The sequence below is a fragment of the Cupressus sempervirens genome, chromosome 3, assembly GCF_028749045.1.
Source record: "Cupressus sempervirens isolate cs-2001-9-10 chromosome 3, ASM2874904v1, whole genome shotgun sequence".
Classification (NCBI taxonomy): domain Eukaryota; kingdom Viridiplantae; phylum Streptophyta; class Pinopsida; order Cupressales; family Cupressaceae; genus Cupressus; species Cupressus sempervirens.
Genome location: NC_143120.1, coordinates 190,894,568 through 190,921,727, shown reverse-complemented (window position 1 = coordinate 190,921,727; position 27,160 = coordinate 190,894,568). Strand labels below are relative to the sequence as shown.

Here is a 27,160-nt window from a genome sequence, read left to right as displayed (position 1 = left end):
CACATCATTGTCTTCAAGAATCATCATAATTCTGAATTTTCAAGCAATGAAGTGTTCTTTTCCATCAAACCTGTCTTCGGGTCTGATTGTGCTAGCCATTGAAGGTAGAAGGATGTTGCTAGATATTTTAAATCTGATTGTCAACTTGCAGAGCCTAGGTTTGACTACCAGAGCTCTGATACCATGTAAATGTTTTTGCAAATTCTGAACAACTAAACTGATATAATGCCTTTCTTGACTTGCTGAAGATGGTCTTGAATATATCAGACCTGTATATGAAGTGTCATTTGGTGTATAAAAATTATTCTGCAAGTGTTTTATACCTGCTACAAATCGTATAGGGCAGTGATGCTAAAGGAGCAGACCTTATGTTTTCCGTGTGTCCTTTATCCACATTCACACCCTACATAAATATAACAACCAAGGACATGTCCCTATCTAGGTTGGCCTTAATTACTTTCTTCAAATTGGCATCCAAGAGAGACTTACCTTTAGTTAGTGATTAAACTAACTAAGTTGATTAAGTTAGTCTTTAACTATATTGCCCAAAGGAGATGCTGATCAGAATATGGGAATGACAATTATATACAGGCCTTTTATCTAAGGGATTTCATGCATTATCAGATCTGTAAGATTTGTGTAATCAGACCAGTATGATGTCAGAGTTACAGATTTAATATGAAACATATATTCCTTCGATGATTTTGCCCTCTTAACTTGTGAATTGGTGCAAGATTAATCCTCCAACACTCAGCAATGAATTCTGATTTGATTGCACAAGCTATGAATTCAGGCTGGAAGTCGGGAGTCAGTCAAGAGGTCATTTGTATTCGGTTCGAAATGCGTCAAATTTGTTCGCTGTCTAATACATTAGCCCTGAAGTCGTCAAGTATGACCCTGATTGACTTCTGAGCAAATAAAAACGACTTCCAACTTGCCAGTGCGAGCCCAAAACAAAATCCGAGCGACTGGCAACTACTTTCAGTCACGGGCGAGTATTTGACTCCAAAATAATGTTTTTCAACATTCATTTTTTTGCACCCGACACTGCTAATCTAGAGACACAACACTAGTTCTAACTTATAGGTAAAAGGTTATTACCTAAACACACATGACATAGACACTAATCCATAGTCTTTGACGATGGCATGACAATAGCAAAGGAGTGGCATTTGTGCGAGAGAAGTTAGAAAAGAAAAGGAGCGGCGTTCGAGAGGTCTGGTCTGGTCTCAACTAACAGTTGAAAGCAGCGTATATTGTATTTGTGGTGCCTACAGAAGCTGCAACTCCAACAGTGTTGAGTTTTGAAGCTGCGTGGAAGGATTCATACTTAGAGTCAATTGTCCTTGAATGTGCAGGATTGGTCATCAAGTGGTTGAGTTCGTCAGAGGCCACTAAACTGTTATTCCAATAATGTATTGAGAAACTTATTTGCTGAGTATTGAGAAACTTCTTTGCTGCAATACACACACACACACACACACACGCCAACGCACATGTGCACACACACACACACACACACACACTCTTGTACGGACGAACCTAAAATGAACCCAAACCCAATCCCAAAAAAATGTGGGCGAATTTCAAACCCGAATGTCGAACCCGCATCTGAATCCGAATTCGAACCAGCAACTAGATGTAAATTGAACCTCTTTCAGAAAGCTTAGACGTAAGTCTGAATACATGTGCATTCTCAACTTGTATTTGGTCTTAGGGCTTGAATTTGATCCCTCTAAATGGTCTGCAATGAATACCGATAGAGATTAGTGGGCTTAGGACCTGTCAATGATTAAAAAAAAAAATGAAATTTCTCATGAGTTTCAGACTATTAGTCTGCAGACCTCACACTTACAGCCCTCTTGGTTGCTTTAATTGAATCTTGGAACCACACTTTTATCTTCCAAACAACCTGTAACAATTGATAAGTAGGAGATGATTTCCACAGCTAGTCAAATTGTGATGTGAATGGTTCATAAGGCACAACACTTGGTGAAGGTTTTGCAAATGGGGTTGCAAGCTTTGGGTTTAACTGTGGAGGAAACTCCGTAGTTAAGCGCGCTCAGGCTGGAGTAGTACTGGGATGGGTGACCTCCCGGGAAGTCTCGGTGCTTCACCCTTGTGAGCATCACCTAGATCCAATGAGTGCTAAGTGTTCCATTTATTCTCATGAGAGATGGATTCATGTTGAATCACTACTCATGAAACATGGGTCATCGAGTTTGACTCAAAAATCACATAGTTAAATCTTGATATTCACATCACAATTTGACTAGCTGTGGAAATCATCTCCTACTTATCAATTGATGAGCTTAAGGGGCTTTCTAATGAATGGTTCATAAGGCACAACACTTGGTGAAGGTTTTGCAAATGGGGTTGCAAGCTTTGGGTTTAACTGTGGAGGAAACTCCGTAGTTAAGCGTGCTCAGGCTGGAGTAGTACTGGGATGGGTGACCTCCCGGGAAGTCTCGGTGCTTCACCCTTGTGAGCATCACCTAGATCCAATGAGTGCTAAGTGTTCCATTTATTCTCATGAGAGATGGATTCATGTTGAATCACTACTCATGAAACATGGGTCATCGAGTTTGACTCAAAAATCACACAGTTAAATCCTGATATTCACATCACAATTTGACTAGCTGTGGAAATCATCTCCTACTTATCAATTGATGAGCTTAAGGGGCTTTCTAATGAATGGTTCATAAGGCACAACACTTGGTGAAGGTTTTGCAAATGGGGTTGCAAGCTTTGGGTTTAACTGTGGAGGAAACTTCGTAGTTAAGCGCGCTCAGGCTGGAGTAGTACTGGGATGGGTGACCTCCCGGGAAGTCCCGGTGCTTCACCCTTGTGAGCATCACCTAGATCCAATGAGTGCTAAGTGTTCCATTTATTCTCATGAGAGATGGATTCATGTTGAATCACTACTCATGAAACATGGGTCATCGAGTTTGACTCAAAAATCACACAGTTAAATCCTGATATTCACATCACAATTTGACTAGCTGTGGAAATCATCTCCTACTTATCAATTGATGAGCTTAAGGGGCTTTCTAATGAATGGTTCATAAGGCACAACACTTGGTGAAGGTTTTGCAAATGGGGTTGCAAGCTTTGGGTTTAACTGTGGAGGAAACTTCGTAGTTAAGCGCGCTCAGGCTGGAGTAGTACTGGGATGGGTGACCTCCCGGGAAGTCCCGGTGCTTCACCCTTGTGAGCATCACCTAGATCCAATGAGTGCTAAGTGTTCCATTTATTCTCATGAGAGATGGATTCATGTTGAATCACTACTCATGAAACATGGGTCATCGAGTTTGACTCAAAAATCACACAGTTAAATCCTGATATTCACATCACAACCTGTAACAAGTTTCCATGTGATTCAGTGACTGAAAAAAATTCTAAAGATTTATATGAAAATCGCCCCTTAGAAAAGTTTCAAGATATAAATCTGAAAAAATTCATATCAATCATCCACTTACCCATTTGGATGCTTGCTAAGGCCCTGGAAATTTTCTGATCTTCTTCTTCACAACTATCTTGCAATCCGGTTTTCTTGACTAACTCTGATATTTTTCCCTTGTACGGTTCCAATTCCAGCCCTTCCTCTCCTTGGATGACTTGCTGTTGGATACTAGCTTCTTTCCTTAAAGACCTTGATTAGGAAGTCGGTTCACCATTTACGTTGTGTATCTTTGTTGCTGTTGGAGCTCTCTTAAGGAGTTTTTCATTGATCTCACACCCACACAGCCAATGTGAGATTAAAAATAATACCTTGAAACCCATGAATGTTGCATTTTAATTAATTTTCTTTTGTATTTTATTAAATTTCATTTCATGTTTTCAGTAAGTGTAAATTGATCCTCATATGGATTGCATACAAGCTGATAGTCTTTTCCAAGTCAATCAAATATCATCCCACAAGAGGAAAAATCGTTCCTCACGTGGTCAGTTGGGATTTCAACACTTATTTTTACCTTAATTCATTCCCAAAGGGGATATTTAGCCTTCATATGGATTCTTGTTCCCTTTTCATTGTCAATAACAAGAAAGTCGATCTTTTGTAGGGATAACTTTAATCCCAACACTTAACATTTCTCATTCAACCAAAATAACCTCCAACGGAAAAATGATCTTCATAGGGACAAGGGAAATTTGATATGTATCCAGCCAAGTGGAAATTCTTCATCCATAAGGACTTTCTTGACTTTGGAGCTCAAAACTTCCCAAGTGCTGCATTAGTGGAAAAATCATCTTCATTAGGATGAAGGGGAAATCCTTGACCATACAGACTTTGTATGTCCCTCAAAATTTTCCAAGTGTAGAGTCTAGTGGAAAAGCGATGTGCACAGTCTTACTCTTTGTCCTTGTTCTTAAAGTCTAGGAGGGGAAAACAACCTCCATAGGAACTAGTTGGCCCAACATAATTTTTATTGCAGTGGTGGAGAATTTCTACTCTTGAAAGAGAGGTCGCAAGTTTAAATCCCACTGGGGGGTAGGGTATGTATGCCTCGTTTGTAGTGCAATTAGGTACCTCCCAAAAAGGACTACGACGTAGTCCCATGTCACCGTCACCATATGTCAACCCAAAAATTATGGCTGGTGTTGTGGACTATAAAAGCCCCTTTCCTTTCCTTTCCTTTCTCATGAGTGGAAAAATGACCTGCATAGGGACTTTCGTGATTTTTCAAGTGAAAATTTTATTTCTATCAAGACTAAGTGCATTTTGGAGTGGAAATTCTATTTCCATCAGGACGAGGTGCATTTTTGGAGGGGAAAGTTCATTTCCATCGGGGCAAAGTGCATTTTTATAAGGAAAAAAAAAGAATTTCGTAAGGATTTGCATATTTTAAGTATGGAAAATCAATTTTTAATAGGATTTTGAAGCCCTTATTCATAAAATATCTGTATAATGCTTTTTCTACTATTTGACTAGCCAAAATATTAATGCACTTAGAACTTTTAACTTCACCACCACAAAACCTTATAACTGCCATCCTATCAGATGTCTATGCAGGAAACATAAGCAGCAGCAGGTGCCTAGAATGACATCAATTTTCAGTCAATAAGGAGACCCCTATTTGCAATTAAAGGCTGCCGTTTCAGGTGAGCATTGGCCGCAAAACATGGGCAATCAGTACCACATGTGCAGTCCCAAAATGACACCGAGGTTGTAGGCCCGATAGGGTTATTTGATCCCTATTTTCCAACACTGAGAGTGCTATTCAAATCACAAATTGTAATGGTGTTACAATGCCATTGAAATTCCGCCCAGATTTTGTAGTCCCAAGTTGTGCCTTATGCCCAGACTTATCAGATGCCCAACAGAAGAAATTCCCAATGCCAACCAATCAGTGTTTTGGGCTTCCAGGAAAGTGGTTAAACAAACACTAATTTGCAGATAATTTCCCACACCAATGCACAGAAGAATTCAGCATCCAGAATGCAGATCACAACTCATAGTAACAGACCAAATCTGCACCCAGTACAGGGGTAATTGAGCCCACACAAGCAAACCCTTTAATCATCATTTCTGTAGCAACATATTATCTTCCTAGCCACACAACGAACAGTACTGGGATATAGAAATGAGCTTACAGAATTCAGAATGCAAATTCCATTATACCTCAGCAATGGAATGGAAAATCCCCAAATTCAAATAGAAACCTCTCCAAGAAAACAACTAAAGTAGATAGACAATTGGATGCTTTTCTCTCACAATGGGCTCATATTTATAACACCCAATGGCACTTAGCTGCTTCTTCACTCTTGTCACTTAAGAAGCTTCATCTTCACAATTTTATTTTATAACATCAAATAACATGCCTTAATATTAAATAATAATAAAGCGTCATTAATCAATTAATAAATATAAACCCCCTTCAATAAATAACTCTATCCAATACAAATGATGACCAGTCACCAACACCGCCAACTGCACTGCTAAATACGACAACTGCCCAAAATAGACATACTAAAAATATCAAGTCCACATTTGAGACCCTCAAATCACACCGTTAGCTCATGAGGGTCGTGATGATGAACTTACCAACCCAACTACAAAGACCTGCTAAAAATGGGGACAACAGAGTCCCCCCTGAGATTGCTTGTCCCCAAGCAATCTCGAAGCAAAAACGAACATCATAGTCTTGTTGGATCACAAGGGTAAAGCTGTGTAATAGCTTTGTTGTGCACAACTGACTCTTGTAGGACCAGCACCCAAATGATTGATATCAATAATAGAATCATCTGGAAACTAACTACAAGCGCCGATGAAGTAAACGACTCATTGGAATGCAACCCATTTGAAGCACCAACTCTGTCAACGCTAGATTTCCAATATAATTGACACTCACACCCAACTGCTCTGTAGAGATGGTAACAACCATAGGTACTTGAAACATTACCACCAATTCCATCCTTTGCTAAATTGACTTGGGTGTGTCGATATTGCAAGTGATCTAATTTGCAGCTACTAATCCCATTTGCAAAAGATGGTGCCAACCCATCCCAAAATGGATGCTATGAAATTGGAGCCAACCCACACTTGTGTGAAACCAAATCCTCTACCTGTTGTTCAAGGGTGAAATGGTGAGCACTCGACACTGTATAATACCGGTAAAATGCCCCAATCTCTGCTAGTAGCTTATCACTACCAAATCGAAAATCAGAGATTACTCCAAGCTTTGACTTTGATCTACTAGTCGGGCAGGATCGTGGGTGACCCTCTTAGCAAACCCAAGCAGAAATCCCTGTGAGGAAGTAGTGTAGCCAAGGTCTACAATCTTTCTCACCAATTGCCGAATACCACGAGAGCCTCAGATGAGAGTACCCTCAGAAGCCTTGTAAGGCCCCTCTTGCAAATCCGAACTCTCCAGTAGATTCTCTATGAACGACTTTGTGTAAAAGAAATTACATGAGGAAGCGTTTATCTGCTCCCCTCCAATCCACAACTGATCCCCTTGAAATTGTGGCACTGCCAATTGTCGAATGCTACCAACTATATGAGATGAAGAAATAGATTGGTGTTCAGTTGAAGGAAACAAATCCTGATAAGAGCTCGTCTCCACATCAAGTAATACCCTACCCAAGTCCTGAGGAGAAGAGGGAGTGGTGTCAGAAACTAACACACATCATTTCGAAGAGTCCACTGCTATGCTAACTACTGAAGAACGTGACACAACAAAAATCACTCTACACTTCTCCACTAATGCTCTCTTCTCTGTATCTACTGCACTCCCATCCCGAATGGATGCAACTGCCTCAACATCATGTCCATCTCTATCCGTGGAAGTAAATTCACCACCAACCACCACAATCTGAAGCTGAGTTGGATTTGGGGTTGGTGTGGACTGAACATGCTCCAACTCAACAGTCACCTCATCTAACTGTGACTGTGAATCCTAGAAAGCCAATTGAGTACACCGCAGAGAGTCCACAGTTACTTCAAGCTCATGGGAGAGCTCAACCACCTCCTCTTTCCCTAACAATGTATCATAATTGGTGCTACCCCACTCCAAAAGGTAATACATGACAGCTACCAACTGTGAGTAATTATGCTTCAAGATCTTGACAAACTCTCAAAGCGCATGAACCTCTGCTAGGGAAAGGCAACTATCACCATGTTTATCTGTAATAGGTTCACCCTAACCAGATGCAACTAACATTTATCATATGATGTCATAATGCTCAAGAGCTGAATCGATGTCACTATCGCTCACCTTTAGCTGACTGGTTAGATGATGTCTCTACAACCCCTGACTCCTATGTTAGCTTTCTGTCTTGCTAACTGCACTATGATAGGAAACTGAATCAGAACTGTTCACCACAATATTGCTCACCTCATGTGTGCTACCGTCCTCACACATATCCACAATCGAGGTACTGTTACTAGGGTACCTCTACCAACATCTCCTTTGAAGAGGTGGAAGCCCTAGTTGTATCAAACTCCTCACAAGTCTTTGCTTCATCCTTAGAAGAAAATCCCTGTGTATATCGATCTTGGGACCCATCTAAGAACTCCTCAGATTCATCACTCAATATCTGGTAAGGAATGCTAGACTCGTTGCAGCTTGTAATATCCTTAAATGAATCATCAGAGGTGTCTATAACACTAGTATCCACATCTCCTAACAAAGCCCCAATTGCTATCACCTGACTCCACATGCATGACTCAATATCATGTCATGAATCAGTAATGTTGGAGCATAAACCAACATCAGTTGAATCCGCTATAACATCCACATCACAAGTATCATAGCTGGATAGCTCCATGTCCTCTAACTCACCTGAGAAGGGTGCTGCCTCAACATAGTGACAATTGTCATATACATCCGAGCTCACACTCTCCACAGAGTCTCCAACAACAATCCCCTCCTTGAGAGAGACTGAATGATCAGTGGTATCATCTGCCTCAATTGCCTCTACTGTATTTGCAACTTCAACTCTAGGATCTTCAATCTGCTAAAACTCAGTGCTGCTGTCCTCCACTGGCCCTGACCTATCCACTTGTCCTTGTATAGAAACTCCATCATCATGACTATGTATAGGACTAGTGACTGCCGTACTACACATAGGCTCATCCACATCATGAACTCCTGCTGGGGAGAACTCAAGCCTTCGTCTCTGCATACTTTGTGTTGGCCTACTAAAAAGGGAAATCATGTACTGAGCTTCCCTATCCACTGTCATCAGATTCGTCAATCTGATCTTCAACCTTTTTTGATGGAGCTTAAGTCTTTCCATACTCTCTCTCAAAGCATTTATTTTCTTGCAATTTTCCCCATTACTTTGCCAGCTTGTGGAATTACAACTCTCCTATGTCTGTCCATGGCTGGAAAATGCGAGAGTGCTGGTCACTCCAATTATAACAGCAGATCTGAAATAACAATGAATTTCCTACCCCGCAGAATGGCGGGAAACTACTTTGATACCACTGTAATGACCCCAATTGGTTATAGCTTAGACAAATACTAATTTTCTTCACTAATTAGCTGTTTCACATTTTGTAAAACACTTTGCAAGCAAGCTCTGATATCACTGTGATAACCCCAAGCCGACCCTACTGATTGGGTGGATTGAACTAATTTTGAAGTTTGAGTTTTTGAATGTTTTGGGCAGAGATAATTATATATATATATATATAAGGAAATGATAGTGCTGAAAATATAACATTAATCAACTCTGAAATGCTCAACTTTGAAATGATCATCAATTTTGCCAGTTACATTATAACAGTAAGAAGAGATGCAAATATCAAACGGTTTACAACTAGTGAGGAACCTGGTATCACTGATGCAATCTTAATTTCTTACCCACTTGATCAGTTCCACAAAACCTTCTAACCGTCATCTGATCAGACATCCACACAGGAAACACAAGCAGCAGCAGGCACCTAGAATGGCATTAGTTTCCAGTCAATAAGGAGGCCCCGATTTGCAATTGAAGTGCTGTTTCAAGTAAGCATTAGCCGTCAAACATGGGTAATCAGTACCACATGTGCAGTTCCAAAATAACACCCATGTTGTAATCCTGATGGGGGGTATTCAATCCCTATTTTCCAACGCTGACAATGCAATCCAAATCACAGATTGGAATGGCATTACAATGCCATTGAAATCCTGCCTACAGTTTGCAGTCCCAAGTTGTGCCTTATGCCCAGACTTATCAGATGCCCATCAGCTGCAATTCCCAATTCCAACAGATCAGTATTTTAGGCATCCAGGGAAGTGGTTAAACAAACAGTAATTTGTAGATAATTTCCCACGCCAATGCTCAGAAGAATTCAGCCTCCAGAATGCAGATCACAACTCATAGTAACAGACCAAACCCATGCCTAGTACAGGGGTAAATGAGCGCACATAAGAAAACTCTTTAATCATCATTTCTCTAGCAACATATTATCTTCCTAGCCACATAACAAATAGTAATGGGAGATACAAATGAACTTAACAGAATTTAGAATGCCAATTCCATTATACTTCAGCAATGGAATGGAAACCACCAACCTCAAACAGTAACCCTCTCCAAGAAAATAATTAAACTAGATAGACAATTGGATGCTTTTCTCTCACAATGGGCTCATATTTATAACACCCAATGGCACTTAGCATCTTCTTCACTCTTTTATCTTAAGAAGCTTCATCTTCACAATTTCATTTTGTAACATTAAATAACATAAAGTGCCTTACTAATAAAGTGTCATTAATTAATTAACAAATATGAAACCCCTTCAATAAATAACTCCATCCAATGCAGATAATGACCAACTGCTAGCACCACCAATTGCATTGCCAAATATGACAATTGCGCAAAATAGACTTACTAAAAATAGAAAGTCCACCACTGAGACCCTCAAATCATTCCGTCAGCTCACGAGGGTCGCAATGGTGAACTGGCCAACCCAATTGCAAAGATCTGCTAAAATTGGGGACATTACAGATGAAAGCTTTCTTCACTTTTTGCAACTACTAATGTTAGGAGTTCTTCATCCTTCCTCCCAAAATTTTTATCATGCGCATTTTCTTCTATGTAAGCACCCATTGTGAATGGGTCTAAATGAGTTACGAGATCCATGACTGGAATGAGTGGCCTAGACAACCTATTTGCCACAACATTGTTAGTTCCTCTATATTTAATCACCAAATGAAACTGTTGTAGTAATCCCATCCATTTATAACATTCTGCTTGCTGTAACTTGTTTTATACATGTAAGCATTGTAGAGGTTGGTATTTATTCTTTACCAAAAAACAATGTTTCCATTTTGTAATTGCCCGACTCAATGCATATATTTCATTGTTATACTCCAACTATACTCTAATTGCCGAAGGAAATGTTTCTGAAGTATAGCAAGCATGTCGCCACCTTAAAGCAGGTTGACTTACAAAATTTCACATTTATTTGTTTCTATCTCAGATGACTTTTGTAAATCAGGTAGAGCATGCACATATCTTATACTGCAGTATTTCAGATTCTCTATCATGTCTTTTACAATGAAAGTCCTTTCACTGGTGTGGCTATGCATTGAAAAAAGGAATAAACTTCCTCATAAATTGTGGAGCTTCAATGAAACTTGTAGTTAAAGGTGGAACACTTTGGTGTAGGCCAACTTACAATTGCTTCTTTGGTCTATTCTTAGTTCTCCTACCACATGCCATAAATCTACCAATGACAGAAAAATTTACATTTCTTTAGATTGTGTAGTGTTTGTTTTTCTGCTAGCCTTTGTATAGCTTGTTTAGTGAGGAGAAGCTAGATTGTAGTATATGAGAAATATTAAGATAATATCTTATACTTTCTATAATAGTCAACTACTTGTTTGTAGTCCGTCTTTCAGTCTAGATAGGAATGTTTTCTATCCCGTCTCTTTTTTCTTCAGTCCAGATAGGAATGTTTCCTATCCTGTCTCTAGTTTTGTTTCTAATTCCGTCTTCAGTCTACGTTGTTTCTTTTAGAAACAACATCCTTGTAATTCTTTATAAGGAACACATTTGTTCCTCTGTTAATCAATCAATCATCCGAAAATCCGTTAATCTGCCAACTCTTCTTGAATCTTATAACATGGTATCAGAGCTATTACTTAAATTTTTTCGAAAAAATTTATAATTTCTTCATGAAATTGTTTGTTTAAATTTTTTCAAAATTTTTTCTGTTGAATTTCTCTAAAACCCGCTTAGGGTTTTTGGCCTAGAGAAATTCCCGAACTTGGGTCTGCCTGTGTTTGTTTAGCACACTCTAGCCCCATTCGTCCATGCACATCAATCCTTGAAGAAAAATCTGCCATTTTTTCAAGCTTTTTTCAGCTAGGGCCGTTCTTTTTCGAAACCCTAATTTTTGGAGTTGAAAAAATATTTATTCTTGGTGGGTTTTTCGAGAGCTCAACTGGGTTGTCGTTCGTTTTTTCTGGGTGCCTCGATTTTTGAGCCAGCGGATCCAGAAAATGACAGCAGATTCCTTCTGGGTTTTTCGAGCCCTCTTTTGGGTCATTCTCTGAGTCTTCTGGGTCTTTCGTATTTTTGCCTCGAAGAACGTGCCTTCACAGATTTTCACAATTTTTCATTGAAAAACGTGCCATGGCATCTCTGACAAATATTCTGCTCGAACATAATTCCAAATTCAATGGTCGCAATTATGGAACCTGGAAGCAGCGCATCATCACCATCTTCGAATATCGTCGTTTGGATGAACTTGTTATAGGCACAAAGTCTCCTCCGACCTCCGACCAAGCAGAACAGGACAAGTTTGATGATCGCAATCGAGAGGCTATTATGCTTCTCAAGCTCTCTGTTATCGATGATCAGCTACCGCAGATTCCTTCCGGCAAGTCAGCTACAAAAATCTGGAAATATCTGAAGGAGCTGCATGAAACAACAGCATAAGTTGTGGAGCTTCCTGATCAAGGCGAAGCTGCATTTTTCGTCTTCTGAATCTGTTTCTGTTTTTTTGGGTTTGTTGATTTTCTCCTCAAAAATCATTTCAAGTTGTCTGTAATACGCAAGGTTGTGTGAGATTCTGGGTTTTACCGTTTTTTCCACAAAAACGAAGTTTTGCAATTGCAACTTATTTTGAGTCATAACACTCTTCTGGCAAAACTTCTTGGTTTCAGCATTCTGTAGATCCAGGGAGGGTCTCAGTTATCACAGAATGTTCCGACATCCGTACGTTGACCATTAAGGGAGGGTATTAAGATAATATCTTATACTTTCTATAATAGTCAACTACTTGTCTGTAGTCCATCTTTCAGTCTAGATAGGAATGTTTCCTATCCCGTCTCTTTTTTCTTCAGGCCAGATAGGAATGTTTCCTATCTTGTCTCTAGTTTTGTTTTTAATTCCGTCTTCAGTCTACGTTGTTTCTTTTAGAAACAACATCCTTGTAATTCTTTATAAGGAACACATTTGTTCCTCTGTTAATCAATCAATCATCTGGAAATCCGTTAATCTGCCAACTCTTCTTGAATCTTGTAACAAGAAATCCCTTAAAACATCATCCATCAATCTCATAAAACTAGCATGCACACTTCTCAGACCAAAACAAACTCTAGCCAATTATACATTGCCTTGTTTTGGAAGTAGTCTTCTCATATTTTTCTTCTTTCATACTCACCAAATCAAAACCATACTTATCTAATAGTGAAATACTTAGTTGGTCTAACAAATGAGCAATTTTTAGAAGATGATATGTACTCTTAATGGTGATTTTATTAAGAGCTTTGTAATCGATTCTCCAAGAATCAGTTTTTTCATGACCAGCACTATGGATGATCCACAAGGCGAAGTGCGAGGACATTACTCTTTACTAGTGCTGTCAATGCATTCTGGTGATAGGTAGAGGAATTTCTGGTAGGGTTTGAATCTCATGCTACACCTCCCTTATTAGTGGTAACCCTTAAGGCTGTATGGATACTTCTTGCAAAGATGATAAAGACTTCAACTAAGCCTTCCATCTTGGAGTCGGTCATGGTACCAAATCCTTTCTCCATCATTTTCATACTAAGCAAACCAAACAAAATTGTGTGTTTCTTGAATTAAATTAATGTCTTCAATATGAATTATCACAGCTACTTTAACCCTGCCATGGTGCCCAATGATTATGTACTTAATCTCATTTTTGTCCTAACTCCTCTCTGTATTTAACCCTTCTCAATAAAATGGCATTCCTAACATAGTGACTGCCAAGAAGCAATAAAGGTTATTACTTCTGCTTCAATCTCATCTATATATATCATGGTTTATTCTCAAATTTAACCTTGTACCTCTGTTACTTGTATTTGTACTTCTCTTTCCATCCATCTCAATGTCTATGGTAGATGTCCCCGTGTGTTCAAACTTCAGACCAAGCCCTTGAACTCAATTTCTTGAAATAAGATTACATTGTGAAACAGGGTGTATTAATGCATTTGCCCTAATCTTCTTTCTATGTAACCGTTCATTTTTCAAGTTGTTTGATTCAGACATCCATTAGTTCGACAATTATTTCTCCAACATAAGATTTAATTTCTAACTTTGATGGACTTGTATTCTTCTCTTAACCCTAATTTGGTTCTTTCAAGAAATCCTTGTCTTTAATTTTGTCTTCTTCATCAATTCCAAACTTTTTATCAAGTACTTTAACTGAGTTACCTGGAAGATTGTTCTTGGACCATTTGACCTTGTTGTTGAGCCAAATGTTCTTGTTTGTCCCATCACTGATGCTCCATGATGCTTTTTATGTGGGCCTGCAGTGAAGTCTTCCTTGCATTTTACTCGTTGATGGCTGCCTTTTGAGTTCTTGTTTTCTCTGCCATGCAAATCCTTTTGCAAGTGCATGAAACCATTCTGAAACCAAATATTGGTCCCTGAACTTTTCAGTTAGAATTCAAGAATCAGCAAATTCATTAAATTACTTGATTTTTGTCAATACAATTGAAGTTTGCTTTTAGAGTAGGAAATATTGTGACAAATAGAAATCAAACTTGAAAAAACTCACAGGAACCTCAGAACGTAATCCTGGAAACCTCAAAATTGAAGGAAATCCAACTTTTATGATAGTTGCAAAGCCTTGCTACCTTATTTATTATCTTGGGAACTTCATCTTTGTGCCTTTTACTTCTGCTTATCTCCTCCAATGAATAGGTCAACTCTTTTGTACAATATTTCTTCTTTCAATTTCCGAAAAAATTCTTTACATGCAGGTTACAACTCTCTTTTATATATTTTTTGTGAAGAAAAGGGTTCTCCTGCGTGTGAGCAGAATTCCTGTGTGAGTAAAATTAAAATAGTGACTGCTTGTTCTGATTCTGAGTTTGAAATGCTCACTGTTGGTAGCCATCAATGCAGTCATGTTCCTTACAAGGTGATAACTGCAATAGCAGTTCTGTTTGCCTGTGTTTTTATCGTCAGTTTCAATTTCTGAACCTATCTTTGCACTAGAATTCATTTTTTGGTTCAAGTATCTGTCATACATTTTCCAGATTTAATCTGGTTGTAGCCTTCGCTTTGTAGCTTGAATGTGCTGATCAAAGCTTGGTTGTATCATTCATTTTATTTGTTGACCAAAAGTTAACAATCAATCGTTCCATGTGGTTGAAAGCTTGGCTTGTTGAAACTTTTGTCATGCACCAAAGCTATATTTTGGATTTTAAAATCTGGAAAACTGTAAGAAACAATTATAAACCAAATCTGTCCTTTGTTAAGGATACCTGTTAGCTGTAATGTTCCGATTCCAAAATAATTTAAATAAAAAATGATAAAATAGAATTAAAATATAAAGATAATTGTAAATTAATTTAGTTAACGTAGGATCAAGCTGTGATGGACTAAGTGGAACTTTGGAATATAACAAAGATCAAATTATATAAGCAAGCTAGAACAGTCCAAGGAGGGAAATCAAGAAATAAGGATGATAGTGATACAGATCTAGCAAATAAAACTATTTGTATATTGATCATGTAATAATCCGTGATTCAGTTACTTACATGCAACAATTACTATATGTCAAAATTATGTTAAACAACAGTAATACGAAGAGATATTGGAATAAATTTATAACAGCGGTTTGAAAGTGTAATGGCATAAATATAATAAGGAGCCACGATTCTGTCATAAATGCATATGTAGTGGTGGAGGCACATAATAGTTAATTACCAGTCATTCCGTCATAAATAACTATATTAAGTATTGAGTAGTAATTACAGAAGATAGGGAAGCGGTCAGCAATATTATTAGCGATCATCATATGACTAACCAAGCATTACAGTTATGATATCTATGTTTCCACATAAGTCCATCTACAGAAATTATTGCAGATATTCCAATTTAGGAATTCACTAATCAATGACAAGTCAGAAAGCTCGAACATTATTAAGAATTGAAAACTAGATATATGACTAAAATGGACAGCGACCATAGTGCAAGGATTTTCAGCTTGTTATGAAGGGGCGACTCATCAAACGTCAAGAGTTGCCACCCGTTGGAATTTAGAGATATAAGCAAAAGCTTCTGGACATTCAATCAAAAGAGGAGAGGGAAAAAAGAGCAGAGCTAAGGATCTGAGGAAGACTCTTAATCAGATACTCTGTTATTTGGAGCCAAGAGAATCAGGTATACGGCACCATCACTGTACAGTGGATTAACGAGGCTTGGTATATATTTAATCATGGCATCGATAAGGAACGTTTACATAAATACGGGCCACTGGTATTATGATGGAAAATAAGAAATCTATATATTGAGGGATTGCTGTATACCCTGCTCATTCATTATGGCACACTAACAGTTGGCTGCCATTCAATAATTCTACAATGGAGGAGATTGTGAAAATAAGAAATAAATAAATAGAAACAAAACATCACACTCTGGTAAAATCAAATTGGAATGCTGTTTAAATATATATAAATGGTTCAGAATTACTTACGTTATATATTATAGATATATGCATATTGTTAACAAAAATGAAATCAGAATCATATATTCATATATATATATATAAATTCATATTATACAACATATATATCTAAAAATAAGTAATTAGGATTGTATTTATGATATATATGTATACATTCTTAATTTATAATAAAATTATATATGCTTAGCTGATTCCTTAAACACACACTAATACTGTTAAGTGGATAGGTGGGCTTGTCAGAGTTGGAGTAATACCATGTTGGAGAAAACTTCCAAGATAGGGATAAGGATATATATCATGAATCCTTGATGACGTAGCCCTAAATTAGGTAATTCATATACGTGCGACAAATCCTTTGAGGGAGCCTAGTCGCAGATGGTTTCCAAGGCCCACGGCCAAGCAATTCCCCATCTTTCTTAAGGTTAGTGATGAAGAGTGCAATAATGAATTGGATGCTTGAATATGTATTATGAATCAATGATTATTGAATTCCAAATGCATAATGATGAAGAGGAACATTTTTTTATTACCATTGTAAGTGGGATCTAAACCGTAGTTGGGAATAGTAGATTAAATCAATGGAAGTCCCTATAGGGGACATTACATCAGCACTGAACTCAAATAATATTTCGTAGCAGCAAATACGTATTGCACTGGCATTGAGTATTTGTTACCTTGTAAACTAAGCACCATTAATCTGTTGGCATAAATCATTGTTCTTTTTACTTACTTTTCAAAAGAATATTTGTGTATTGCTCTGGGCTGCCAGATGAGCTGATGAAACACAAGTTCCTATGCTGGAGCCACTAAACCATCATATTCAAGAATTAATAACGTGATAACTACAAGAAACATTTGAACATTCTCATATAATTTAACTTGTAGATCTTACTTTTTACACATTTATTCTGTACACTTGACACAATGGATTTTTCTGTTGTAAATTTGCAGAATTTGATCTGGTTTGTACAACAATCTTTTAGCCTATGTGCAATGTACAAGAGACTGTGAAGTTGAATATCTTGCTCTGGCCCTTTGCTGGGTTCGCATTTTGTCTAAAGGGATCTCTTTATTTCATCACTATCAGTATAAATTATTATTTAGAATGCAATGTATATGTTGTCCCTTTGCTTAAACTTAATAACAAATTTCTGCATTATTCAGCCATAGGAACATTTAGTAACTGATAGCATTTGTGAATCATAGCTCTTGAAGACTGGCGCAAGGAAAAACTTGAAGAAGCTAAGAAGGGCAAGGATACAAAAGCCGTTGCTAATTCTACCATGCAGCCTGAAGATGCTGGTATGCAATCACTCATCTGCTGTTGGGTAGAATCTTAAATCATGACAATCTTTGGTTGATGTTTTTATGAAATGGCAGACTTGGATCATCATATAATATTACTTAGTTTTCTCCTTTCTGCTCCTTTTAGCGAGAAAGATTTGGACTTGTGTTTATAGATTATGATGTGTGTCCTTTGAGCAGAGATGGTGGCTAAAGTATTGGATTCTGATTGGGGTTCTGTTTTGGAGGGTGCTGGTGTGCCATTCAACCCTGGAACTTTAGATGATAGTAGTGGAAAGTTGCTTCATGGTGGACCAGAAATTGGTAATGCAAGGGTGATCCACTTTATTTGGTCTTTTATGTTCTTTTAGTTTGGGTTTATATCTACTATGTAAACTTCGGCAAACTTCAATGTCTTTTCCCCTTTTTTTTTATCTAGAGGATTTTTGTGTTTACAGTAGCATCATATTCCAGTTGTGTGTTAGGATTGGTTTCCCATTTGTTCTCCTCAGCTTCAACATAGCGAATGTAGAATTTTTCTGCAGTAACGTTTTCCACAATGCATCATATAATTTACTTTACTACACTTATAAGGATCTTCTACTAAAATTATCAGAGAATAGTGTGTGGGAGATACTACAAAGTGATTTTACTTCATGTACTGCTGCTAGGTGGTTGCATATTTTTAGCCTTGTCTATGATAGCTGCAGAATTTATTATTTCCAAGCCATAGCTGAATATTTGCACATATACTTTGTAGCAGTTTCCTTTGTTCTATTTTAAGATTCTCCTCTGCCATGACTTCACTTGTAGCTGAAAACCATTCCTTACCACCCCACTTTTAGTGTTGTATATTTTTACTTAGTGAATTGCAATATCGTGGATACTTATTGTTTATAATATATATTAATAATTATAATAAAGAAAATTTGCAAATATCCTTTCCAGTAGGGAGAACAGGTCCAAATCTCCTTTCCATAGAATTGCATTAAGTAAAGCTTCTGTTACTTGAGGGCTGTTGTAAACAAAAACCTAGAACACCAGAGGTAGAGGCAGTGTTCTCATTTGTTGATCAATTGTCCTTAGAGGTAGAGTTGTTGTATACAACAAATGCCCAGTTCACATCACCTGTGTAATGGCGCTTTGCCAATAGGCCACTAATAACCACTAATACTGAACTGTGGAATTTCGTCAAACACTTGACACGCAAACTAAATACACTGCTGAAAGTAAAATACTAAATAAAGGGAACTGTTGTGCAACAAATCTACTCAAATAGCTGATGTAAAATAGTGCCAATATATTTACTCAATGATAACCAAATGCTTTTACATATGATATGCGATTTTCAACTCAAAGCATTACAACATGGCGCATTACAAACAAACCCTCACTGGCTGAATGCAACTGAGAATTTCTTGCAACTACAAACTGAAATGAAAGAACCTAGATTGAGCAAATGCTGGAGACTAAATGCTGAAGATGAAATGATGAAAATGCAACTCCAATTTGCCCTCAAACTTGCTGACCGTACGGCCTGCAGGTACAACCGTACATGTACGGACTGGTACAACACCTGGCAAAAATAAATGCTGGGCTGAAAGGTGTCGAAAATGCTATGGAAATAATCACCAGGCTCCAAGGGAAATTCTCTTAGAAAATAAAAATCAAACTCCCAGCCAATAGTGAGATATGAGCAAAAATGTATGTTCAGGCTGAAAATCGAATCCTGTTGGAAATGTCCAAATAAGCCCAACTTGAAGTAGCTGAATACCACTTCCAAAGTGCAACCCTTCAAAGGATATTTCACCTCCTCAGTTATGCAAATCCTTAGGAGACTCCGTTCCTAAAGATCAAATGACAATCTGCAGACCAAGATGGCGCCATAAATGCTCAAAGAGAAAAGTAGTGTAAACTCAAGTCATAGGATGTCCAAATGAGAGGCCAAGCACTCTATTTATTCACTTTCCTAAGAAGCCACTAAGAACTTCTAAAAGTATCCATAAAATATTCTTATGAAAGTTCTTTATAATGCACTTTTATATAAAAAGTAACTTTATAAAATAAAAAGTGCAACTCAACTCAAAATTATAATATTTTGGCCCCGCATAACACAAATAAAAATATGATAAACCCCATCTCTCCATGAGCAAAATAGACCATCCAATCCCCAAATAATCATCATAATGACTCTCTCACCAAAATCATCTGCCTATGAGAGTCCATGATAGACAAATTCGCTGAAAATGACATGTCACTAAAAAAGGGACATGACAACCTGCCATCTTGACTCCTATCACTTGCTTAAGGACATGCAATGCCTTATCATCCATCTTCTTCTGAAGTTGTTCATTCTTTGTGATGGTAGTAATGACAATGTTTGCCATGGCCCAACAATTGTCCCTTCATACTGCCATCAAACTGTTGAGTGATGAAAAGCCAGAACCATCTCCTACCTCCAACAACACCATCTCCAAACCACCATTAGCTGTATCTTGATTAGTTATGTGACTATCCTCGTAATTTCTCTCCTCTTATAAATAAAGTTGCTTGTAGCAGCTCTATAACATTAAGGTAACATCAAGTTGACTCTATAATTATGATCCACCATCTAGAATTTGGAATGGTAAATTAATCTTTAACAATGGATGGAAGACTCCATAAATAACAAGTTACAAAATACTATTTCTAAATCAGAAACAATTGTTAACTGAAAGCAAAAGTAGAAAGTAACTAACTAAAGATACATTAAGTGACCATCAAATAAAAAATAAGACAATATTATTATAATAAACTCCCTTAATTGTCATTTTACTAACTACACCAAGTTGTCTCCTAAATTTTACATGTCTGAGCTCAAAGGCTTGGTTAGAATATTTGCAGTCTGATTCTCAGTTGGAGCATACTGCAACATCATCGTTCCATCTTCAACAAGCTTTATAATGAAATCACAAAGAAGCTTTACATGTTTCATTTGTTTGTGAAAGACTGGATTCTTGGAAAGTTTTAGCACCCATTGAATGTCATAAAACAAGGATGAAGGCCTTGCTTGAGACATTTTCATGTTAGAAAGCATCCTTTGTAGCCATACTGCCTCAGATGCTGCTTTAATGACTCCCCAATATTCTACTTTTGTCGAGGAAAGAGCTAAACCTGCTCCATGTGACTACACTCATACCAAGAATGACATACCCAAAGGCAAACTTCTTGTCATCAACATAACTTGCCTTATCTGACTTCGGAAAACTAATTAGTCAAAGATCTTTTCTTTTTTTGTATAGAATGCCAAAATTAGGAGTTCCTTTCGCATATCTTAGTATATATTGTTGGGTGGATATATTGCGACTGACAATTTATGAAAATTTAGTTGCAAAATAGGTAGACCAACCACAACATGTGAGACAAAGTCTCTCTTGCCTTTAAGGGAAGGCTCCTCCTTCTCACTGTTCTTGGGATCAACTCAAGGTAATCAACAAGTGAAGAGATGCGTTATAGGGTGTTACTAATATTCTTTCCTCAAGAAAGAATCCACTTACTCACGGAGTGTGTAATGAGCAAGTTGAATCTCTTACACTACACTTCTATATAAAAGCTGGAAACAATGATACCAATACCAAACACCAACTCTTAGGCTGATTGAGAGTGTACTGGCTTAGATCTACGTCTAGTTTTATCTATTCTATAAGAAAAGTCTCTACCATCGGGGCACTCAAACTTCCAAAAGTATAGAATTTCTAACTATTTGCATGAATTTGAGACAGTAATATAAGCTACAGTCACAACTTATAGTCTATATATTACCACAATTGCTCCCAGTCACATCTTCAGCTCTAATTGCTTCTTAGATTCACTATGATCTATTTAAACACACAATAATAACATGAAAAAATTAATATTAGAAACAAATCGCAGTCATAGCTTCCAATTTGTTCTATGGCAATTGTTTCTAGTCACAACTTAGAATCCAAATGCTTCTTTCTATTCATTTTTCTTTCAAGTTTGTACTACACAATCACAATTACGCTTGCACCAGTTTCGCAGAGCTCTCTTGCATATAATAAAAGATGATTTTTACAATGAAGGGGGGGCACTCCTTGTATAGGTAAAAGGAGTGAGAAAAAGGAGAAAAAGGTTGGACCAATTCAACCACCTTGATTTGGTAAAACTAGCAAAGCAAATTTATTGGATTACATATATGGAAGGTTCGTGTAATTGTATTACGTGCAATTGGATTGCATGTAATCTATCTTTTGCATCTACAAAGTTGAAAATACTAAAAACCAAAAGAAAAAGATGGAGAAAGTTGAATCAATCCTAAAGATTGTCAACAAAAGCCTTATACTTGGCAATACAATCATGACAAATGGGAAGATCTGGGAACTTCATCTTCTATGAAATTGCGTCAACCCTAATTGCATTGGCATGACCCATTTTAACAACTCGGTAATTCTCTCCAATGGAATCCACAAGTGTTTTGCTTCAAATTTATATGTTGCAAAATTGTTCATTGTATGCGCTCCAAAATCCTCTGAATGAAATTCAGCATTAACTTTGTTAGTGAACTTTGAAGTCATTTCTTCTTCGGTGAACAAGTTGTCATCCTTTGTGAGGACCTTGCATTCTATTTGTTTTAGATCACCCATGATCTCTATTTCCACAACCTGGCAATTTTCAAGGGCTTCCTTTGTCTTCATCAAAAACTTTTCCATCACATGCGCCTTGTGACCATTGAGTCCTTGATATTCATTGAACATATCTAGGGATGGAATAATGTCGTATGTGATCAAGACATCCAAATCACTCTCTACCATTTGATCCCACATGCCCAAATCTTCTTTTAGAACATTGGCCTCTTGATTGAAGGAGGCAATCAAATCATGAAGCCTTTCTTCAACACCTCTAATACGTTCCAAGACTTTGAGCACATCTTTAATTCACTGAACTCTCTCTAAGATAATCTCGAATCGAGCCTTAGCTGTCTTAGCCCTCTAATTCACCAGAGCTGTTTGTGATGCGATGACCACAGGGTATAAGGACTGTTGGCGAATGATCTTTTGAAGACAAGCATTCTTCAATTTCAATTGCATTTTGTTCTTCTAGAGCTCATTATTCCCCTTTGACAAGGTAGGGAATGCATGCTGGGCATCCTGTTGACACCCCTATCGTGATTGTTTCCCAAGTTCAATTTTGGTGAACTTGTAATTAGAACAATTAAGCTCTTTGGCTGGTTTATCTAGTAGAGGCTTTGCAATCTCAACATATTTGGTCTTCTCAATAAAAGCAAGGATTGTTGAGATAACCTTTGCCTTTGGAAGCTTAGACTTGTTTTTCTTTTCAGGGAGATTGTTTGGGGACAACTATTACGATAATAGATAATTGTCTATTATTAGTTAATGGTAATCTATTGTAAATATCTAGTTAGCTTTAAGTTAGCTTTCACTTTTTTAGATTTCTCTGTTAGAATAAAATGTTTCTATTCTTTATGATCGTTTCCTAAGGAAACATCATTTTATTCTTTTGTATTTATTGACCTTTTGGTCTTTGTTAATAACAAGCAAGTATTTTACGAATTACTTCTATAATATGGTATCAGAGCATGGTCAAATTTTTTTCAAAAATAATAATTTCTTAATTGAAATTCAAAGATCATTATTTTCAAAATAATTTTTTCCTCACAAACCTTGCTTCACCATTCCATTTAATTTTTGGCTAAGGTTTTTTTTTGAAGAACAAAGTCAACATATTGCGAACTAGGGTTTGAGGATAAAAAAAATCGCGATTTGAAGAGATCACATGGTGAAATCATGATTAACCACACATACCAGTAAAGGGTGATTTCTCCTTTGCTAGTGTTCGAAAGCCGCGACTTTTACCAACAAAAATGGTCATTTTTTGAGGCATTTTTTTGTAGACGGCTTTTGTGACCTCAAACTTGCATTTTCTGCCGTTTGTGGAGTTAAATCTCCACGTCTTCAGCCCTTTTCATTTTCGTCTTAGCCTTTAGTCAAACCCTGAAACAAAAATCAGTAGGTTCTGTCTCAAATCTGCTTTTTTTTGCAAATCCGAGCTTTCATGGCTGTTACTTGTGTTTTTTTCGAAACCCTAATTTTTGACTTTGAAAAATATTTTGATTTGAGATTCTTGGTGGGTTTTTTGAGAGCCCAATTGGGTTGTCAGATTTTTTTGGGTGCCTCGATTTTTGAGCCGGTAGATCCAAAAAGATACCATATCCCTTCTAGGTTTTCCTAGCTCTCTTCTGGGTCACTGTCTGATTTTTCTCAGTCTTTGTTTTTTGCCTCGAAGAATGTGCCTTCAATTTTCACGTTTTTTCATTGAAAAATGTGCCATGGCATCTCTGACAAACATTTTGCTCGAGCACAACTCCAAATTCAACGGCTGAAATTATGGCACTTGGAAGCAACGGATCATTGCAATTTTTGAATATCGAAATACTGATCACCTTGTACTGAGTGTTACGAAGCGTCTGACTTCTTTGGGTCCTGATCAAGATACATGGGATCTGAATAATCGAGAGGCGGTGATGCTTCTCAAATTATTTGTGGTTGATGATTAGCTTTCTCAGAGTCCATCCGGCAAGACAGTTGCCGAGATCTGGACACATCTCAAAGGTCTTCATGAGACTTTTGACAAAAGTAGAGCTTTCTTTCTAAAGAACTCTCTGTTTTCTATTGTCATGGATGAGCAAACCCTGCTCCAGGCACACTTGAATAAGATTCAAGAAATCTGTGATCAGTTATTTGCCATCGGTCATAAGATGGAGGAAGAGGATATTGTGGTTATCACTCTTCGGAGTTTACCAAAGTCCTATGAGCATTTTAGTGAGATTCTCAACATTATGTCTATTGGTGTTGATTTGAAGTTCACTGATCTCTACACACTGTTGCTTCAACAAGATCGGCTCCAGCTTCAGCTCCACAGAGCAAGCCTTTATTACTAAATCCTTTCAGACAGAAGGATAAAGACAAGTTTTAGCAGCCATCTTAGCATAAGTCTTCTGCTCCAACATTAGATGGTTCTCGAAAGAACATTCAATGCAGCTACTGCCACAAGTTTGGACACATGAAGGTTGAATGTCGGAAACACTTAGTTGCACAATCTAAGCAATCGGGTTCGCAACCCAAAGCGAATAGTGTAGAGCACACTGAGCAGGCGGAGTCTGCCTTTTACGCCTTCATGGCTAAAAGACTTGCAGATCATGTGCAGTTGTCTGCTTGGTACATTGATTCAGGTGCCTCTCGTCATTTCACTCTACAAGGTGCCTCTCGTCATTTCACTCATCACAGAGACTGGTTTACTGACTACCAACTTGATACAGACTCTATTATTTTTGGTGGCAGAGAAGAGTACATGGTTGTCGGCAAAGGCAACATTCAAATTTAGTTTGTTGAGAGGCATCTCATATTCGTCGATGTGTACTACATTCCAGCGATGGAACTAAATCTACTCTCAGTCAATCAGCCGCTACGACATTCTCCACACTTAGCAGTCACCTTCAATTCACATCAGTGCACCATCACTGATCGGGCAACTAAGTCTACTGTTGCAGTGGGTCTTGAGGATCATGGTCTTTTCAAACTTGTTGATTCTAGTGATTCTGAGGACTTAGCTATGGCTGCTCAGCGGTCTTCTGTTAGCACACTTTGGCATTAGCGATATGGGCACTTAAATGTGCATTATTTCTCACAACTTGCTCGGGATGAGCTTGTCTTTGGATTGCCAGAGATTCAAACTCAACAGCTTGAAGTTTGTGATGCATGCCAAGCTGGGAAGCAACATCGCACACCTTTCACCAGTGGCGATCCTTGGCGAGCTTCTTAGGTACTTTAGCTTGTTCATGCCGATATCTGTGGCCCTATGGCCACTCCTTTTGTTCTTGGGTCTAGACAGTTTCTGTTGTTTGTTGATGATTTCATTAGAAAAATGGGGTGTATTTCCTTAAAATGAAATTAGATGCATTTCCTATATTTCAGAAGTTCAAACCTTTAGTTGAAAAAGAGTTTGGGAAATCTATTATTACTCTTAGATCTGAAAATGGGGGGGAATTTTGTTCTAATGTTTTCTCTAGCTTCTTGGATACACATGACATTAAACACCAGTTAACCATTCCCCACACGCCACAACAAAACAATGTAGTTGAATGTTGAAACAAGACAATCACCGAGATGGCTCGATCCATGCTCGAACATAGACATGTTCCGAAGAAGCAGTTAACACTATAGTTTATTTGTTGAACCGGTCACCCACAATGGCGGTCAAAGGTAAAACTTTGGAAGAGGCCTGGTCAAGTCGGAAGCCCAGAATCAATCACCTGAAGGTTTTTGGCTCCCTTGCTTTTGTTTGGATCCCTGATGCGTCATGCACCAAGTTGGATGCCAAGAGTCAGAAACTCATGCTTGCTGGATACAGTAGTGTTCACAAAGCCTATCGCCTGATTAATGTTGAGACATCTCATCTCATCTACAGTCATGATGTAGTCTTTGATGAGTAGTGAGGACCTTTCATGCCTGATTTTCTTGTTCCTGATCTAGCAGACCAGCCTATGAAGGCTCATGATTTGGGAGTTTGGCTTCCATTAGGTACACCTAATGGGAGTGCGCCAGTAGCTCCTGCAACTCCAATCATACTAGTGATTCCTATACAGACACCTCCAACTTCTCCTGCATAATCACCTCTCTTTGTAGATGCTTCATCTGAGTTTGATCCAGGTTCTTCTGATGAGGAACCTGATCATCAAGCATCTTCTGATACTAATGTTGGTCATTCTCCTATTCGGCCTAAGTGGTGGGCTAAGACAATTGCTAATCTTTGTGATGATGAGCTCATTGATGGGAGAACTACTTGGGAAAAGAGCAAAACTACAGATTCTATTAACTTTTCTCTCATGGCCAACATTCATAGTGTGTTTGAACTTGAAACATATTTCGAGGCTAAAGGAATTCCAGAGTGGGAACAAGACATACAATCTGAACACCAAAGTCTGCTGAAGAACAACACCTGGGTCCTTTCTGATATTTCACCAGGGAAGAAACCCATTGGCTGCAAATGGGTTTACAAAATCAAATACAAATTGGATGGTACTTTGGACAAGTAAAAAGGTCATTTAGTGGCGAAGGGTTTTTCTCAACGTTAGGGCATTGATTATGAGGAGACCTTTGCTCCTATTGCAAAGAGGAGCACCATCAGATTAGTCCTAGCCATGGCAGCACAGTTTGGCTGGAAGGTCCATTAGATGGACGTCAAGAGTGCTTTCCTGAATGGTGATCTCCATGAAGAGGTCTACATGACGTAGCCTCCAGGTTTCAAGGTTGTTGTTAAAGACCATTAGGTTCTCAGATTGGTAAAAGTCCTCTATGGCTTGAAGCAGGCCCCTCGGGCATGGTACATAAAAATTGATAAGTACCTCTGTGATCAAGGCTTCAAGAGGAGTTCTTTAGACTCAAATCTGTACATCAAGACTACTGACAGTGACATAAT

General features: G+C 38.0%; 1 protein-coding gene across 1 annotated transcript in view; it reads left to right on the top strand.

Annotated features, from left to right (window-relative positions):
* Window positions 1-27,160, top strand: part of LOC149565461 (dimethylallyl, adenosine tRNA methylthiotransferase) — a 127,480-nt gene that overhangs the window by 47,452 nt on the left and 52,868 nt on the right. Inside the window, exons 4-5 of the mRNA XM_089818985.1 lie at window positions 17,588-17,683; window positions 17,867-17,989. Coding sequence (XP_089675111.1) covers window positions 17,588-17,683; window positions 17,867-17,989 — 219 coding nt within the window. The remainder of the gene's footprint in view (window positions 1-17,587; window positions 17,684-17,866; window positions 17,990-27,160) is intronic.